General features: G+C 45.2%; 1 protein-coding gene across 4 annotated transcripts in view; it reads right to left on the bottom strand.

Annotated features, from left to right (window-relative positions):
• Positions 1-17,877, bottom strand: part of STN1 (STN1 subunit of CST complex) — a 51,020-nt gene that overhangs the window by 19,220 nt on the left and 13,923 nt on the right. For 2 of the 4 annotated variants that reach the window (XR_011318536.1, XM_069753848.1), the window contains exon 2: positions 3,272-3,399. Coding sequence is in view for 3 of the 4 variants with exons in the window: in XM_069753848.1 (XP_069609949.1) it covers positions 3,272-3,380 (109 nt within the window). In the remaining variant the exon portion in view is untranslated. Of the gene's footprint in view, positions 1-3,271; positions 3,400-3,795; positions 3,890-5,253; positions 5,378-17,877 lie in introns of those variants that run through there. The other 2 variants (XM_069753850.1, XM_069753849.1) reach the window with 2 other exon arrangements.

The following is a 17,877-nucleotide window of genomic DNA, read 5'->3' as shown; positions in this document are numbered from 1 at the left end:
ACAGCACTCTGTCAGATCACTGATCTGACATGCAGCGCTGCAGGCTTCACAGTGCCTGCTCTAAGCAGGCTCTGTGAAGCCACCTCCCTCCCTGCAGGACCCGGATCCGCGGCCATCTTGGATCCGGGGCTCGAGCAGGGAGGGAGGTGAGGAGACCCTCGCAGCAACGCGATCACATCGCGTTGCTCCGGGGGTCTCAGGGAAGCCCGCAGGGAGCCCCCTCCCTGCGCGGTGCTTCCCTGCACCGCCGGCACATCGCGATCATCTTTGATCGCGGTGTGCCAGGGGTTAATGTGCCGGGGGCGGTCCGTGACCGCTCCTGGCACATAGTGCCGGATGTCAGCTGCGATAAGCAGCTGACACCCGGCCGCGATCGGCCGCGCTCCCCCCGTGAGCGCGGCCGATCGGCTATGACGTACTATCCCGTCCAGGGTCAGATAAGCCCAGGGCACCTCGACGGGATAGTACGTCTAAGGTCACAGAGGGGTTAAATTTACATTTTTATAATTATTACTTTTTTAGATTCTATTATTTTTAGGCTTCTCATACGTGCACATGGAATGAATCCGTTCTAAAATTCTCATTATAAAAGGCTTCAAAAACTTTTCGAAAGCTCTACCAATATCATTTCTATCGATAAACACTTCACTGTTCACATGAGAAGGTTTTTGTTTTGTTTTTTTGTAAAGAGGTTTTGAAAAATTCCTGGTGGAAAAAAAAAAAAAAAGTAAGTGCATGGTCACTTCTTTGAAGTGGATCCTGAAGGAAACCTCTCCAAACCTAGGCACTGTCCAACGTTTCTGGAAAAACCTTTTAAAACTGTTTCAGGGAAAGAAAAACACCTCCAAAAAAAAAAGGAGTTTCCTGAAGAGGCTTCTGCTTGAAAAACTTGACTGCAGCAAAAAAAAAAAAAAAAAAAAAATTCTGTGTCTGTACAAAGCCTTAGGAGACTTGAACATTTGATCACATGTACCACAATACTTCCGCATATAAAATGAAGCCCAATCTATGGCTGGGATTCACAGGAGGATTAAAGATGGCAGCAACGGGGGACTTCGACAGACTGAAAAAGTGGCCAGAAATAAGTGATCGCCACAGACTGAAAAAGTAGCCTGAAATAAGTGATCGCCACAGACTGAAAAAGTAGCCTGAAATAAGTGATCGCCACAGACTGAAAAAGCCTGAAATAAGTGATCGCCACAGACTGAAAAAGAGGCCTGAAATAAGTGATTGCCACAGGCTGAAAAAGTGGCCAGAAATAAGTGATCGCCACAGACTGAAAAAGTGGCCAGAAATAAGTGATCGCCACAGACTGAAAAAGTGGCCAGAAATAAGTGATCGCCACAGGCTGAAAAAGTGGCCAGAAATAAGTGATCGCCACAGGCTGAAAAAGTGGCCAGAAATAAGTGATCGCCACAGGCTGAAAAAGTGGCCAGAAATAAGTGATCGCCACAGACTGAAAAAGTAGCCTGAAATAAGTGATCGCCACAGACTGAAAAAGCCTGAAATAAGTGATCGCCACAGACTGAAAAAGAGGCCTGAAATAAGTGATCGCCACAGGCTGAAAAAGTGGCCAGAAATAAGTGATCGCCACAGACTGAAAAAGTGGCCAGAAATAAGTGATCGCCACAGACTGAAAAAGTGGCCAGAAATAAGTGATCGCCACAGACTGAAAAAGAGGCCTGAAATAAGTGATCGCCAGACTGAAAAAGTGGCCTGAAATAAGTGATCGCCAGACTAAAAAAGTGGCCTGAAATATGTGATCGCCACAGGCTGAAAAAGTGGCCAGAAATATGTGATCGTCACAGACTGAAAAACAGGCCTGAAATAAGTGATCACCAGACTGAAAAAGTGTCCAGAAATAAGTGATCGCCAGACTAAAAAAGTGGCCAGAAATATGTGATCGCCACAGACTGAAAAAGTGGCCAGAAATAAGTGATCGCCACAGGCTGAAAAAGTGGCCAGAAATAAGTGATCGCCAGACTGAAAAAGTGGCCTGAAATAAGTGATCGCCAGACTAAAAAAGTGGCCAGAAATATGTGATCGCCACAGGCTGAAAAAGTGGCCAGAAATATGTGATCGTCACAGACTGAAAAACAGGCCTGAAATAAGTGATCGCCAGACTGAAAAAGTGTCCAGAAATAAGTGATCGCCAGACTGAAAAAGTGTCCAGAAATATGTGATCGCCACAGACTGAAAAAGTGGCCAGAAATAAGTGATCGCCACAGACTGAAAAAGTAGCCAGAAATAAGTAATCGCCAGACTGAAAAAGTGGCCAGAAATTAGTGATCGCCAGACTGAAAAAGTGGCCAGAAAATAGTGATCGCCACAGACTAAAAAAGTGGCCAGAAACAAGTGATCGCCACAGACTAAAAAAGTGGTCAGAAATATATGATCGCCACAGACTGAAAAAGTGGCCAGAAATATGTGATCGCCACAGGCTGAAAAAGTGTCCAGAAATAAGTGATCGCCACAGACTGAAAAAGTGGCCAGAAATATGTGATCACCACAGGCTGAAAAAGTGTCCAGAAATAAGTGATCGCCACAGACTGAAAAAGTGTCCAGAAATAAGTGATTGCCACAGACTAAAAAGGTGGCCAGAAATATGTGATCGCCACAGACTGAAAAAGTGTCCAGAAATAAGTGATCACCACAGACTGAAAAAGTGGCCAGAAATAAGTGATCGCCGCAGACTGAAAAAGTGGCCAGAAATAAGTGATCGCCACAGACTGAAAAAGTGGCCAGAAATAAGTGATCGCCACAGACTGAATAAGTGGCCAGAAATAAGTGATCGCCACAGACTAAAAAAGTGTCCAGAAATAAGTGATCGCCACAGACTGAAAAAGTGTCCAGAAATAAGTGATTGCCACAGACTGAAAAGGTGGCCAGAAATATGTGATCGCCACAGACTGAAAAAGTGGCCAGAAATAAGTGATCACCACAGACTGAAAAAGTGGCCAGAAATAAGTGATCGCCACAGACTGAAAAAGTGGCCAGAAATAAGTGATCGCCACAGACTGAAAAAGTGGCCAGAAATAAGTGATCGCCACAGACTGAAAAAGTGGCCAGAAATAAGTGATCGCCACAGACTGAAAAAGTGGCCAGAAATAAGTGATCGCCACAGGCTAAAAAAGTGGCCAGAAATAAGTGATCGCCACAGACTGAAAAAGTGGCCTGAAATAACACGTCTAGTGTATTAGATATGTTTCATAAGTGACAGCCGAGGGAGAAGGGAACATTTCTAATACACCCAACATGTGTCTGTACTTACCAGGTATTTGATGAGACTCCTTTAGTTCCAAAATGTCTCTGATGTACAACTTGGCGAATGCTAGAAACACTGGATCCAGTCCCCACAACAGCGATGATAATTCTTCCATGAAACGCGTGTTCAGAGATCTGAGTGACAAGACAAAGAGCCTGAAAATTTATCTAAAATGAAGCTTAAATTGACTCAGAAAATTATCTAGTATTTTATGCTACATACATTTAACCCTGCTGTTGTCTTCGGTCAAAAACGACCGACCTTGAACTTCAATATTTTTTAAAATATTCAAGATGCGGCTCTGAAACCCGTGGCCGACCGACCCATCCTCATTTAAGTCAATCAACCACAAGTTTCAGAACCGCATCTTGAACACCCCCAAAAATACCAAAGTTCAAAATCGTTCTCCCCAGACCGAAGACAACAGCAGGGTTTTAACAAAAACCTAAAGATTTATAAAAGCATTATCTGAGCATGCTCTAATCTAGACAAATCATTGTGGAGGAGGAGGAGGTGAGCTGTGACATTACCTAGTGTGAATCCGGTCTCATCTCCTGTATATAGAGGTGTTATCTGTCGGTGTAATCTGTCTGTGGTGATAAGGAGACTTCTGGAAAGGCTCCTGGATTGAACCAGAAGTCTAATATTAAGCTTATTAATAAATTAATGTCAGATAATGATAGCCATACACAAAAAAAAAGCTAATTGAGGATGAACCCATGGGATTCCATTGTAAAAAAAAAAAAAGAAAAAAGGAAGAGTATAATAAGCAGCACACTTTTATTTTACTGGATACACCATTCCATACAGCTACAAAGACCCTAAAATGTAAAATCAGCACATGGGGGCGTCTAAGGATGCATTGTACACATGTCCTAGGAGCTTTACAGTAAATCATCAGTCAGGCTGGCTAAATGACAGATACTGGTTCCAACTTCTCCAGTCGCAGGCACACTCTGTTCAGCAGAGCGTCCATGTCTTCTCAGTGGGAAGAAGGGAGTAGGTCACTACTAGATTCCTCTTAACTTCTCTGGGATTGGACACTGAAATTCGACATGCCCCATCCTTAATTTTGGATGTCAATATTTGGGGCAGAGTAGGGAGACCTGTATGAACATGGTTGGGTAACATTGGTGGGTTTGGCACACTGCCTTCTGTTGGAGGCACGCAGCTGCCAGAGATGAGGCTTACTCTCCTCTCCCGCTGAATATGTATGCTCACCAGAGCGGAGTGTGCATGGATGTACTGGGAGATTGGAAAAATAACTACCGTACTTAAAATTAAGCAACTGTTCTCACAGCATACATCATTTTTTGGCCTAAAGTAACCTGCGACATGTCTAGCTCAGAAATGTGAATAACGCGATCCATTATTATGTGCTGTTAATTCAGTCTGTGGAAGGAAGGCAGCGAGCGAACGGAGGGGAATTATAAAATCGTAATGACCAATGGCCGACTCCCGACCCTAATCTTATAAACGTTTTACAAGCATTAGAACCGGTCGGACCACAAGTCATCCCGAGGAGGGCAGTCACCAGTGGTGCTCACAGTCTCACCGATTATTTCATTTCTAGACCATCTGTACAGTGTGAAATCTGCAACTGAAATCCCCTCCCCCCCCCACAATCAACCAGGAGCCATGTTTAATACTGAAGTCTTCTGATGCGGTGACTTTCCCAGACTCCTTGTATACTTCTGCACCTCCTGTAAGCTGTAACCCTGAAACCATGGCTAATAGGGATTGTCCAGGATAAGCACCAAAGTCTACAATCCCTCCGGTCACATTCCAACTAGACGTGCACGTCTTGTTCAAGCCAAGTGAACTGAGCCAGCCCGTGCAAGTCTAGTCGGAATGCACTCGGTACCAAAAAAATCTTGACAGCACATGCTATGCATACATAGTGATTTCAGACTTTCCCGCCAAACCTGGACAACCCTTTTTTAAAAGCTATGAACACCTTAGACATGGAAAAAGTTTTAAAAACTTACCCTAAGTTTCAGGTTTTTATCTTTATCATTTTATTTTCAGACTCTTCTCCCTGATAAGCGATTTGCATCCTGCTTCTAGTACCACATTTTCTCCCTGCTCCACTAGCGCGAATGTATCCTCAGCACAGCTTCATTCCTGGAGCGATTTCCCCTTCTACATCCCATGGAAGGACTTTTCTTGCTTCTGCTGATCAGCATTGATGCTGAGGGTGGCGTTTTTCCTCTCCCTCCAGCTCTGCACTCTTGGACTGTTTGACTCACAGTGGCCTCTTTGACACCCCCGACCCCCCGGCACAGTCCAGGCCACTCTTATTCACTGACTGTCGTGTTCTGCCGCCCGGCACCAATCACTTCGTTACAACTAAGATGTAATTCCAGACTCAGGCCAAAGACAATGCATCGCTGTTTTTAGGATACAAAGTTTTTTTTCCTCACTCTACTCTTATATAATCCCTAGAAGAATTTATACGAGTTTGCAAAAATGGTCGGCGCAGATTGTTGTGATTTGTGCTGGCACCGACAGGCGGTCCGGGACTGCAGCTTGTCCAACAAACAAGTTCTTCCAAAACGTGCAGAAAATAAAAATAAATACTACCGAAACGCACACACAGGATGAAGGATGCATTAATCCAAACACTGGCTTCTGCTTTATCCTATTCACTAACAGGCATCTTTTGGCTATGTTCACACTTTGCGTTTTTGATACGCTTTTTTTTTTTTCATGCAAATTTCAGCTGCGTTTTACAGTACCAGCAAAGTGTATGAGATTTCAGATATCTTACGGACCTGCGTCAGGTCCGTTCTATGTGCACAAACATAAAGAGTTGTGTGCTGCCTTTCATCGCTCCTATCGTACATTCGTTAGGCTGCAGTAAAGTATCTGTAGTACATGGAAACCCTACTACATGGCGGCTCATCCAGTGTTTAACCACAAGTGCTAACTTCACGGTGTGAACGAGGGCACAGAGTGGAAAAAGGTGGGATGCGCTGTGTACGGCTGGCGAGAGTTAGGGTCCGTTCTGATGAGCGGGTCTTAGGTACGGGGCCGATGGGCTGCAGACGGTCAGCATACAGAGCAATCATAGCAAAGTGCTAGTACAGACATATTCCTACACAGACTTCAGGTCCGCATGGAAAAAAAAGTTATCACAGAATTCACCAGTCAGCTGTTTCACGTACTAGAAAAGTGCATCTATGGATGCAGACATGCACGGACTGACCCAGCACCTCTCCTGAGCTGGACAGTCCATATATTTCCATGTAGCGGTCACACTCGGGTCAATAGAGCTGCCAGACAGTCCCTGCACTGTGGGACGATTTATACGGCCATCTTATTGCACCCTAAATGGCAGGCAGCTCCTACACCCGCCTGCCGGCTCCCACATACAAAGGCAATAACATCCACAATTTATCAGGGGTGGCAGAGCCTGGTTTTTCCGACAGCTGTCTGAACCAAGTTTTATACTTAAAGGGGTTGTCCACACTTGTGTCTACAGACTTGTGAAGCCACGAAGAGCGCACACTGCCCGCTGTCAGGATTTTCCAGGTGCAGGGAGTGGGCCAAATTCCGACTAGACGCATCCAGTCTCCTCCAATTCACTTGCATGGATCGAGGCCGCGCACGTCTAGTTGGCACATGACTGATTGTATGCAAATCGCATAATTGCGGTCATACACCCAACTGCTCTCTGCCCCTGAGAATCCTGACAGCCTTCAGAGTGACTGCAAACTTGAGCCCCAAGCCTGGACAACCCCTTTAATGTAACCAACAGGAACTTTTGCATTATCCGAGTGCCATTGCCATATTTACATACCACTGCCACCTTCAGATTAGGCTTCTACACTACCCGTTATTTGAATGCCACCGACATACATACAGATTCCAATGCAACTTTATCTTGAGCCTCTCCAATTACTGTTTCCATATCTCCAGGGGGCCCTGTCAGCAATGAAAACTGCCACGTCAAGGCGTTCATGTTTCTCAATGACCCACCGGGAGCTGGATAGGAAAGTAGGAGAAGTAGTTAACCGCAGTGTAAGGGCTCTTTCAGTTGTCAGTGTTGTGACAGTTTTCACATGTACCGGAGACACTTACACATGTAGACCTATCTGTGCACATTCAATGTGTTTCTACGGACTGTGTGTCCCCGGGCAAAGTATGCTTACAAGTCCGTTTTTAACAGCAGCACGGGTCGCAAGACGTCCTGCACACGTGCACACTGATGACTCACAGGGATGTCATCAGTGTAACACATAGCGGCACCTGGGAAGCAGAAGTACAGTTAGCGCTGTTCCCCAGCCAGGCAAAACTGATAGATGTGGGCTGCAACCTTGAGCTGTCAGTTTCAGCAAGGCTGGTTATTAAGAATAGAGGGGTCCCCACGCTGTTTTTTCTTTAAAAATTTAAATAATTTTTTTTTAAAAACAGCGTGGGGTCCCCTTCATTTTTGACAACCAGCCTTGTCAAACATAAAGCCGGGGACTGGTACTCAGGCTGGTAAGGGGCCATGGATATTGACCCCCCCCCCCCCCCCGCCTAAAAATAGCAGCCCAGAGCCGCCCAAAAAAGACACATCTATTAGATGCGGAAATTCTGGTGCTTTGCCTGGCTCTTCCCACTTGTCCTGTAGTGGTAGCAAGTGGGTTTCATTTTTGTGGGATTGAGGTCACCTTTGTATTGTCTGGTGACATCAAGCCCACGGCTTAGTAATAGAGAGGTGTCTAATTTTTTATAGCGCAGGCGGCGACTCATCAGCAGCCACCTGCTCTCGCTGTTATCAGCTGAATACAAGTCTCAACATTGTCCCCTGCTAGTGCTCATCGCAGCTCCTGCAGCGAAGTATGATACGAGCTGTCTTTAGCACATGATGCTGGGGATGAGCGCTAACTGTACCGCTGCTTCCCAGGTGCCGGTACATGTGGTACTGATGCTGCACACGGAACTGTGGCATGTATGCCACAGTTATTACACTCACAGAGACTGATATCTCCAATACGGTTTTTTCTGGTACCGGAAACATCAGGATGTGTGAAAGAGCACTAAGAGCAGCAGCAGTTGGTGGGCTGTTGGGGTCTACAGCAGTTCCAGCAACGCCTGGTCTTTTTAGTGGCCTACAGACCTGCAATGCTAATTCCTAAAGGGACGCACCTGGGGTAAAGTGTTTAGGTACATAGGTATCGGTGAGGGAAGTGTGACAGTCAGTGACACTACAGGTGGCACTTGAAAAAAGGAAATGTAAGAGCCAAACTTACTAGTATATCACCGATTTTGGCTTTTCTATTTGTTTAATCCTATAGAGGAAAAATCATTGTGCAAAAATGTAAATCTAGTAAAAAGAAAATTGTGCATTGCGTGAATAGGTGGAGTCTCATTTTAACATCTGATGACACCAGGCCCTGCTCTGCTGTACTGTGCAGTGTGCACTACATCATCATTATCGTTACTGACTATACTTTAGCAATTAAGACACACCTGCTAATTTTCGGTACATTTTTAGATTTTTGGCCTGGGCCCTTCATTGGATCCACCTGTTCCTTTCCATAAAACAGTCTTAACTTCTTTATTAATATGTTATTAATGGTTTACAGCTATTGTACATAAAACCCCGACATATAGCATAATGTGATGGCCCGCAGGTACCTGGGCAGATGACGAATCTAAAAGAACATAGAACAGTTTTTTTCTAAGATATTAAACAACGGGGAAGATTTGCTAAAAATTGCCTTCAAATTTAGGATTAGACAGTGTTAAAATTTGCCAAATTTATCATAGTGATTCATAAAGTTGATAAATTTGGTGAATATTAGACTGCCTAGTCTAGGTTTGTGGCAGAAATCTTCATCAAAATTTTGTCTCAATTTACAAAATTGACAGATTATATGAGCGGTAGAAAAAAAAAAAATAACAGGACAGATCAAAATTTCCTCAATCTGATGGCCAAATTAGGTTCGCAAACACCATTGTGACCTCTAAAGCATCCACAAGTGTGGACCCAATTCCATAAAAAAAAAAAAAAAAAAAAAAGAATATGGCAGGATTACTAAAGGAATTTAGTAATGATATTTTAAAGGACGGGCTTGGCATCAAAACGTTGTATCTGATGATGGAAGGAAATGGCGCTAATTCTTAGATTCAATATTAAATAGGATAATGCCCAACAGGGATTTGCATGCAGGTGTAGTATGGGCCCCTAGGGTCAATTTTACCTGTGGGCTCTAGGCCCCCAAATGCACCCACACAGATTTGCATTTGTCAGTTAACACCGATTTCTAGCAAACCCAAATTTAAGGTTTAAATTTCATCATAGTCGTAAAATGAACTTTTTAATGTTGTGGCGCCACACTTATAATCAGTCGGACTAGTCCGAAATACGGTAGTTACTTACCGATAACGGTATTTCTCAGAGCCCATGACAGCACTACCAGAGAGAGGGAATCCGCCCTTCAGGACAGGAAACCTACAGGATAAAAAGGGCGGTACCTCTCTCCTGCGTCAGTTTGGTTTACATAGCATCAGAGGTCCTCCAGGTTAGTGACAACAGGAAAATATACAATTTTAACAAAATACTTATCAGGATTACACCGTGTCTAAATTAGAAACACACATTTCATATAATAAGGTGCTCACCGCACACGTGATAGGGTGGGAATAAGCAGGTGCTGTCATGGGCTCTGAGAAATACCGTTATCGGTAAGTAACTACCGTATTCTCAGTCGCCCATGACAGCACTACCAGAGAGAATTACAGAGATCATTGCTTTAGGGAGGGACCACAGCCTGCAAGACCCTTCTTCCGAAGGCTAAGTCAGACGAAGAGGCCAAGTCTAAGCGGTAGTGCCTAAAGAAGGTTGAAGGTGATGACCAGGTGGCCGCCTTGCAGATTTTGTCTATTGGTACCTCCGACCTTTCGGCCCAGGAGGTCGCCATGGCTCTTGTAGAATGCGCCTTGAGCCCCTCAGGAACTGCGTTTCCCGTGGACGAGTATGCTAAGGCTATCGCATCAGTTACCCAGCGAGCTATAGTGCTTTTGGAGGCTTTGAGTCCTTTCCTAGGTCCCTGAAAACAGATAAAGAGAGACCCTTCCTTCCTATACTGTCGGGAGGATTCTAAGTAGTGTATTAAACACCTTCTCACATCTAAGGTGTGGAACTTTTCCTCTTTTTTATTTTTAGGGTTTGGACAAAAGGAGGGAAGGATTATTTCTTGGGACCTGTGGAAATTGGAAGCAACCTTGGGTAGATAAGCGGGATCTGTTTTTAGTATTACCCTATCATCCATGATTTGTGTGAATGGAGGGTTCGCAGATAGAGCCTGGAGGTCACTAATTCTACGGGCAGATGTCAACGCTGTGAGAAGGGCCGTTTTGAGAGATAAGATTTTAATTGGTAATGAATCTATGGGTTCGAATGGAGGTTCTGTCAGAGCTGATAGTACTAAATTTAAGTCCCAGGTCGGAAGGCTTCTGATTTTTAAAGGTTTAGACCGTATTGCAGCTTTAATAAACCTTGTTACCCATGGGTTAGAGGCAATACTCTCACTGTATAATGCACCTAAGGCCGCTATTTGCACTTTTAAGGTGCTCACCGAGAGGCCCATATCTAAGCCTTTTTGCAGAAACTCTAATATTTTGACCACTTGGACCCCGTCTTGTAATTTTACCCCAGAGGTGGACAAAAACTTTTTCCAAGTTTTACCGTAGATTTTAGTTGTTACTGATTTTCTACTTTTTAATAGTGTAGACACTAACTTATCTGAAAAGCCCCTTGCCCTTAGTAGTGACCTTTCAAGTTCCACGCTGTCAAGTGGAGGTTTGCTGACTGAGGGTGGAACACCGGTCCCTGGTATAAAAGACCCGGAAGATCCGGGAGAACCCAGGGATCGGAGACCGATAGAATTCTCAGCCAGGAAAACCAGGCCCTTTTGGGCCAGAAGGGGGCTATTAGGATGATTCTCGCCCTGTCCTGCCTGATTTTCCGCAGAACAGCCGGAATAAGGATGTAAGGAGGAAACGCGTATGCTAGACCCTGAGTCCATGGGATCGTAAATGCATCCAGAGCCCGAGGGCCCCCTTTGGGGTTCAGAGAACAAAATTCCCTTACTTTCCTGTTTTCTGCACTGGCAAAGAGATCTATTACAGGAACCCCCCAGATTTTGGTAATCCGATCGAAGATGCTTTGGTTTAGTGCCCATTCCCCCTGTTTTAATCGGGTACGGCTTAAGAAGTCTGCTTTTTGGTTCTCTACCCCCTTTATATGCAGCGCAGAGAGGGATAGGAAGTTGACTTCTGCTAATGTGAAGATCTGGGAAGTGGTGTTCATTAGGGCTTGGGATCTGGTTCCCCCCTGATGGTTCAGGTAGGCTACCACTACCTGATTGTCCGAAAAAACCCGGACATGATAGCCCTGTAGGCTGGGAAGAAAATATGATAGAGCGTGACTCACTGCCCAAAGTTCTTTTTGATTTGAAGATACCTCGTATTCTTGATCTGTCCAGACCCCCTGAGTGATACTGTCGTCCAGGTGAGCTCCCCACCCCGTGGGACTGGCATCCGTGGTAACTATCCGAGATGTTTCTATTACCCACGGAACCCCCTTTGATAGGTTGTTGGAATCTAACCACCAGGCTAGGGAACGAATAGTGTTTGAATTTAGAGACATGTTTCCTTCTAGGTGTCCCCCCAGTGTAACCTGATTCCTCAGAATATCCCACTGGAGATCCCTCGTGTGAATTTGTGCCCACTGTATTGCCGGGAGACAAGCAGAAAGGGACCCCAGCAGTGACATCGCCCCTCTCAGGGTCATATGAGGGTTTGAACGAGCTCTGGACACAAGATTTAATATTTTCTGTTTTTTCTGGTCTGGAAGACGACATTCCTGTGTTATCGAGTCCAAAGTGAGGCCCAAAAACTCTTGAACCCTGGTCGGTTCTAGTTTTGACTTTTGGAGATTTAGGAGCCAACCTAACTCTGTTAGGATTTTTATCACTCTGTCGCATTGTTGGCGACAATGTTGGGCTGAGTTGCTGACAATCAGGAAGTCGTCCAGATACGGTATTATTATAATGTCTTTTTCTCTTATGTGGGCCATCATTTCCGCTACCAATTTGGTAAATATTCGAGGCGCTACCGAGATGCCAAATGGAAGGGCCTTGTACTGGTATTGTTTTATTTCTCCTCCCATGACTACTGCTAGTCTGAGGTATTTCTGGGCATTTTTGTGGATGGGGACATGATAGTACGCGTCGCTGAGATCTAACACTATCATGAAGCAATCCGGAAACAGGTTTCTTATTGTTGATTTTATTGATTCCATTTTGAAGGATTGATTTTTTACATAACTGTTTAGTTTCCGTAAATTGATTATTGTGCGGAAAGAACCATCCGGTTTTGGGACTAGAAATAGTGGGGAAAAGAACCCTTTGCCTCTTTCCAGTAGGGGAACTTCTTGGATCACATCTTTCATTATGAGCTTTGAAATTTCTTGTTCCAAGGCCTGTTGCTGCTGAGGTGAAGGTTTTAGTGGGGTGACCACATAGTTTTGGGGAGGAAGGGAGGTAAAGTTTATTTGAAGTCCCATCTTTATCAGATCTAAAATCCAAGAATTGGTTGAAATTTTTTCCCAGGCCGGAAGGTATTGAGACAATCTCCCTCCCACCCTGGGGAAGGTGTCACTTAGGGGGTTTTTTATCTCTTGGAGAATTACCGAAGAGGAAGCCCCTATCCTTCCTTCTCCCATCATCCCATCTGTTCTGTTCCCTTGGGGGACGTCTGCGAAAAAACTTCCTACTCCGAAAGGGCCGTCTAACAAATGGTGCGGCTAAGATAGGGAACCCCTTTTTCTTATCCCCTGCTTTTTGCAAAATGTCATCTAGGGTTTCCCCAAATAAGAATTTCCCTTCACATGGAATTGAACAGAGTTTTTGTTTGGTCTGTAGGTCGCCCGGCCAGCTTTTTAACCACAGCGTCCTACGAGCTGCATTGGACAGGGCTGCCGATTTTGAAGTAAGCTTGATTGAATCGGCTGATGAATCTGCCAAAAAGGCTGCCGCCCCTCTAATCATGGGAATTGATTCAATCATTTTATGTCTAGATACTCCATCTTTTAGTTGCTTTTCCAAGTTATCTATCCAGATCATTAAAGATCTGGAAGTACATGCGGCTGCTATTGCAGGTCTTAGACACCCCCCTGCCGATTCCCAGGCCCCTTTAAGGAAAGTATCAGCTCTTTTATCGAGGGGATCCTTCAGAGTTCCCATGTCCTCAAAGGGCAATGCGAATTTTTTTGACGCTTTGGCTACTGCTACGTCGAGTTTTGGTGCCTTGTCCCATGATGTAGAAGCCTCTTCCTCGAAGGGATATTTTCTTTTAAGGGAGGGGACAGATGAATTTTTCCTTTCTGGTTTCTCCCACTCTTTCTTAATTAATGCTTGAATATTCTCGTTAAGTGGGAAGACTCTGCGCCTTTTCTGTCCTAGGCCCCCAAACATAATGTCCTGTACTGTTTTGTCAGGACGAGGATCTACAACCCCCATGGTTGATCTTACGGCCTTTACAAGGGCATCTACTTCGTCTAATGGGAAGCAGTGGCGGCCTCCGCTCTCAGAATCCGAGGAGGAGGAGGAACCCTGTCTGTCTGAAGCGTCCCCCTCAGGACTAGAAGAATCAGAGTGAGAATAGGGCACAGGTGTTTTTTCCTCGACCCCTTCCCCTTTAAGAGATTTAAATGCTGTTTCCACCTCTGATCTTATTACAGATCGCAATTCAGAGGCGAAACTAGGGGTTTCTTCACATAGGACTTGTCCTATACAGGAGCCACACAATTTCTTATCCCAGTTTTGCAACAGGGGTTCACTGCATAAGGGGCAGACTCTATTCTTAGTTTTCTCCGTTTTTTTTCTTGCCTAAAAACAAACGGAAAAGGGGGACCCCAATTATTTGGTGAACTTTCACGAAGATCACTCACCCATCTTGCGCAGCCACAGGTACCGGTTCTGGAGGAGGTATAGGATCCTGTATCAGATCCGTAGTCTGCGGTGTCGACTGGTTAGGCATATTGGCTTTACTCCGCGGCGTGGAATGGCTGCTGGAGCGGGTACTGCGGGTGCCTGCAGAGGACCTTTTCTTTTGGTCATCTGGCTTGCGCTGGTGGTGCCGCTGACGCTGGCGTTGCTGCTGCTGCTGCGGTGGCTGCTGCTGCTGCTGCAAGGGCTGCGCCTGCTGGAGCTGCTGGTCGCTGTCCTCCATTATTAGGACTGCATGCAGCAAGGAGCGGTTCCACAGCGGTGTTTAAATATCATATCTTTTGGCGCCGATTCACCCCCTCCTCCAGGGCTGCGTTCCCGGAAAGCGCTGATCCCCCTTGGATCACTGAGCATGCGCGCTCTGCCCGGGACCCGGAAGTAGTACTTTCTATATCCGGTGCGGCGGCCATCTTGGTGTCCTTACACACACCACGCCACCGCTCCGAATCAGGAAGTGCCTGCTCACCGCCGAGGCACACCGGGTCCCCGAAGCCCCTACCCCAATCTGGGGAGGCGGCCGCGCTTCCCTCCGCGCGCTCTGCAGCCCCATCGGACCCAGCAGCGGCAGCGTCGGATACCGCGCCAGCCGTGACAGGGGCCTCCCCGCCGTCATAGGTCGACTGGTCGGCTCCGGATCTCAGGTACCATCCTAGAGGGTTCCCTGTCAGGACAGGAAACCAAACTGACGCAGGAGAGAGGTACCGCCCTTTTTATCCTGTAGGTTTCCTGTCCTGAAGGGCGGATTCCCTCTCTCTGGTAGTGCTGTCATGGGCGACTGAGAAGGTGTGCACTTTCTCTGCAAAAAAAACAAAAAACACATTGTTTTACTGTAGCAGCAAAGTGAATGAAATTTCTGAATTCCTATTTTTTACTTGAAGATATAAATCTGTTTCAGGCTAATTATATGTGGTGCCACAATATTAAAAAGCAGATTTTACGATTATGCTTGGACTCTTTGCGCTAGAAAACAGTGTTAAAAGGACAAATGCAAAGCTGTAATTAATTAACAGAAGTAAATCCATCTGTCAGGCGCCCTTTAAAAATATACGTTTTCAATTATGCAGAAAGGAATGAAAGTCTAATAAAAATACATTTTTTTTAATTATTTTCCTAATTTATTCCATCACCCCCCAAAAAATGTATAACATAACATCATGACAGTATACTAAAATGAAACAATTACAAAACTTACTAAAAAGAAAAATTTCCATAATTAATGAGAATACATAAAAACTTTGCACTTTAATTCCAATTTTATTTTTTTAGACAGATTCCCATTTTCTGCTTTGTAAAAGGGATAACGTTTCTCATTGTGGAGAGTGACAAGCTAAGCCTGGTATGTCAGAGTGAGGAGACTCATAAGCCATGCATGCTCCTCTGGGAAATTACATATACAAATTGTCTCTTCAGAGAAGAGGACGAGAACTCTATTGCCACCTATCAATATCGACCCTCTAACGAGCCATGCCAAATGACTTGGGATAAAAGCCAAACTAGGATCTCAATTCGCAGACACGGTGTTTCGGGGTGTTGTCCTTTATCAGTGCAAAGTATGAGATCTGATTTGGCTAGGTGAGAGATTCTGGACTGGGGTCTAAGGGCTTGGCTTTTCACTCTCCACAAGGAGAAACATTACCCCTTAGACCCCAGTCTAGAGCATCTCATCTAGCCAAATCAGAACTTATATTTTGCGCTGATGAGGGGCAACACCCCGAAACCATATCTGAAAATTGAGATTCTGGTTTGGCTTTTATCCTAAGCTAAAGAGTTGATAGGATTGCTGCTGCTTTATGACACTGAAAACATAGACTAGCCACGTTCACTTCTGAGCAGAAAAAGTAAAATTATCAAAATGTTGTCATTGAAATTTGGCATATTATTATTTTTAAAAGTGGAGAAAAAGAACGAATATAAAAATTCTTGGGCAATTTATGATTAAAATCTGGAATAAATGCAAAAAGTAAAATGTTTTCGGTCCGTATTTTCATCCTATACAGTTTACCTCCTCTAAAAAAACCCTATATATTGAGAACAGGATGCTGCACTGTACATAGTGGTCAGACATGGTGGTCGCCATTATAACCTTCGAGGATCATGACTTGTATGATCTGGTGACCCAGATGAGGAAGCAACCGCAAAAATCCAACGTGACTGATGTAAAGAATGAGGGCTGTGAAGTGTAATGGAGCGAATAATCGCACAATTATCACAGATTGTACACTCACATACATAAAATGCCAAACGCGGTGACCCTCAAAGAAAGTCATGTGCCGGCCGGGGACGCAAGAATGTAAAACGGAGCCGCTAATTTCAAGCGACACCGTGAAGAAAACTGGAAGAAAAGGCCACGGGGTGAAGACAGAATCACTAAGATCACAGCGAGCGAGAAGAGCGACGGCTCCATGGAAAGGCGACTATTGTACGGCACGTTGTCCACTATTACCTGGTCAATACATTGCACAGAAGTCACAGGCAGATTTGTCTAAACTATGTCAGGTCGTGTTCACACGCCGAGTATTTGGTCAGTATTAGTAAGCCAGAACCAGGAGTGGGTGATAAATGCAGAAGAGGTGAGCCGAGGCCGCGCCAGTCTAGTGACATGGCCATCCAGAGGGTGTAGCGTCACTCCATACAAGTGTATGGAGCAAAGCCGTGACCACTGGAGGGCTCTGGCTGAGAGTATGTATAATGCGTAAGAATCTCGCCGATCTCAGCTCAGAAACCGGCGAAACCCTTCACGTATTCCTATTCAGCGGTCACGCTCGGGTCAGGAGAGCCGCCAGCCAGACCATCCACTGCTTTCTGATCTTGGTCCGATTTTATCCGGCCGTCTGACTGCGCCCATACTGTCAAACTGGACAGCACTGCAGGTCCCAGCCACCCTAATCTAAATGGCTGGAAAGAGCCTGAGCCGTCCAGGGCTTCTGCTCCCGACGTCTGTTCGACCACCAGTGCGGGACGTGGCGACAGAGGAAGACGTCGCGGTAGCAGGTCCTGGTGGAGATGTGACAAGGTTCCAGTTGGGACATCTCCTTCAATGGCCCTATATTACTCATATGTACGACCACCTTTTGTGAACCATGTCCTACATATTGGGAACCTTCATTATAAGGTTCTTAAGTGTCAATCAATGGGCAGAAAACATCTAAGGCGTTTCCGGTATGAGGCATGCAATTTGGGGTGGAAGGAGTCCAATTGTGGGGACTTTTGCGGCTATTTTCAGAGTTTTCAGCATGTTGGAAAACGTACATGCTACTTTGTATATTCCTCACCGTTTTATCCTCATGGATTACACGGCTACGTAACATACAACCACCTCTCAGGGATTAGCATTCCTACTACCTAATACCCAAATGTAATTTCACAAATGATCAGAAAAGCTTTTAAACGTATAATGAATATCAACGATCCCATCCTTCAGCGAGCACCAAGCCCGAATCACCCACATACACAGGAAAATATTTATGTGGCATCTCCCAGATATTGCCGGGGCTTGTTGCAAATCCTATGAGTCAGTCCAATCCGTAAGGCGTCTCCTCTGTGTTTAAAGCAGAAGATAATAGACAATTATTATTTATGGAAGAAACAATTGTGCTGGTTGCATAA

Source organism: Ranitomeya imitator, chromosome 2 (genome assembly GCF_032444005.1).
Source record: "Ranitomeya imitator isolate aRanImi1 chromosome 2, aRanImi1.pri, whole genome shotgun sequence".
Taxonomy (NCBI): domain Eukaryota; kingdom Metazoa; phylum Chordata; class Amphibia; order Anura; family Dendrobatidae; genus Ranitomeya; species Ranitomeya imitator.
This window is presented reverse-complemented; position numbering and strand designations above follow the sequence as displayed.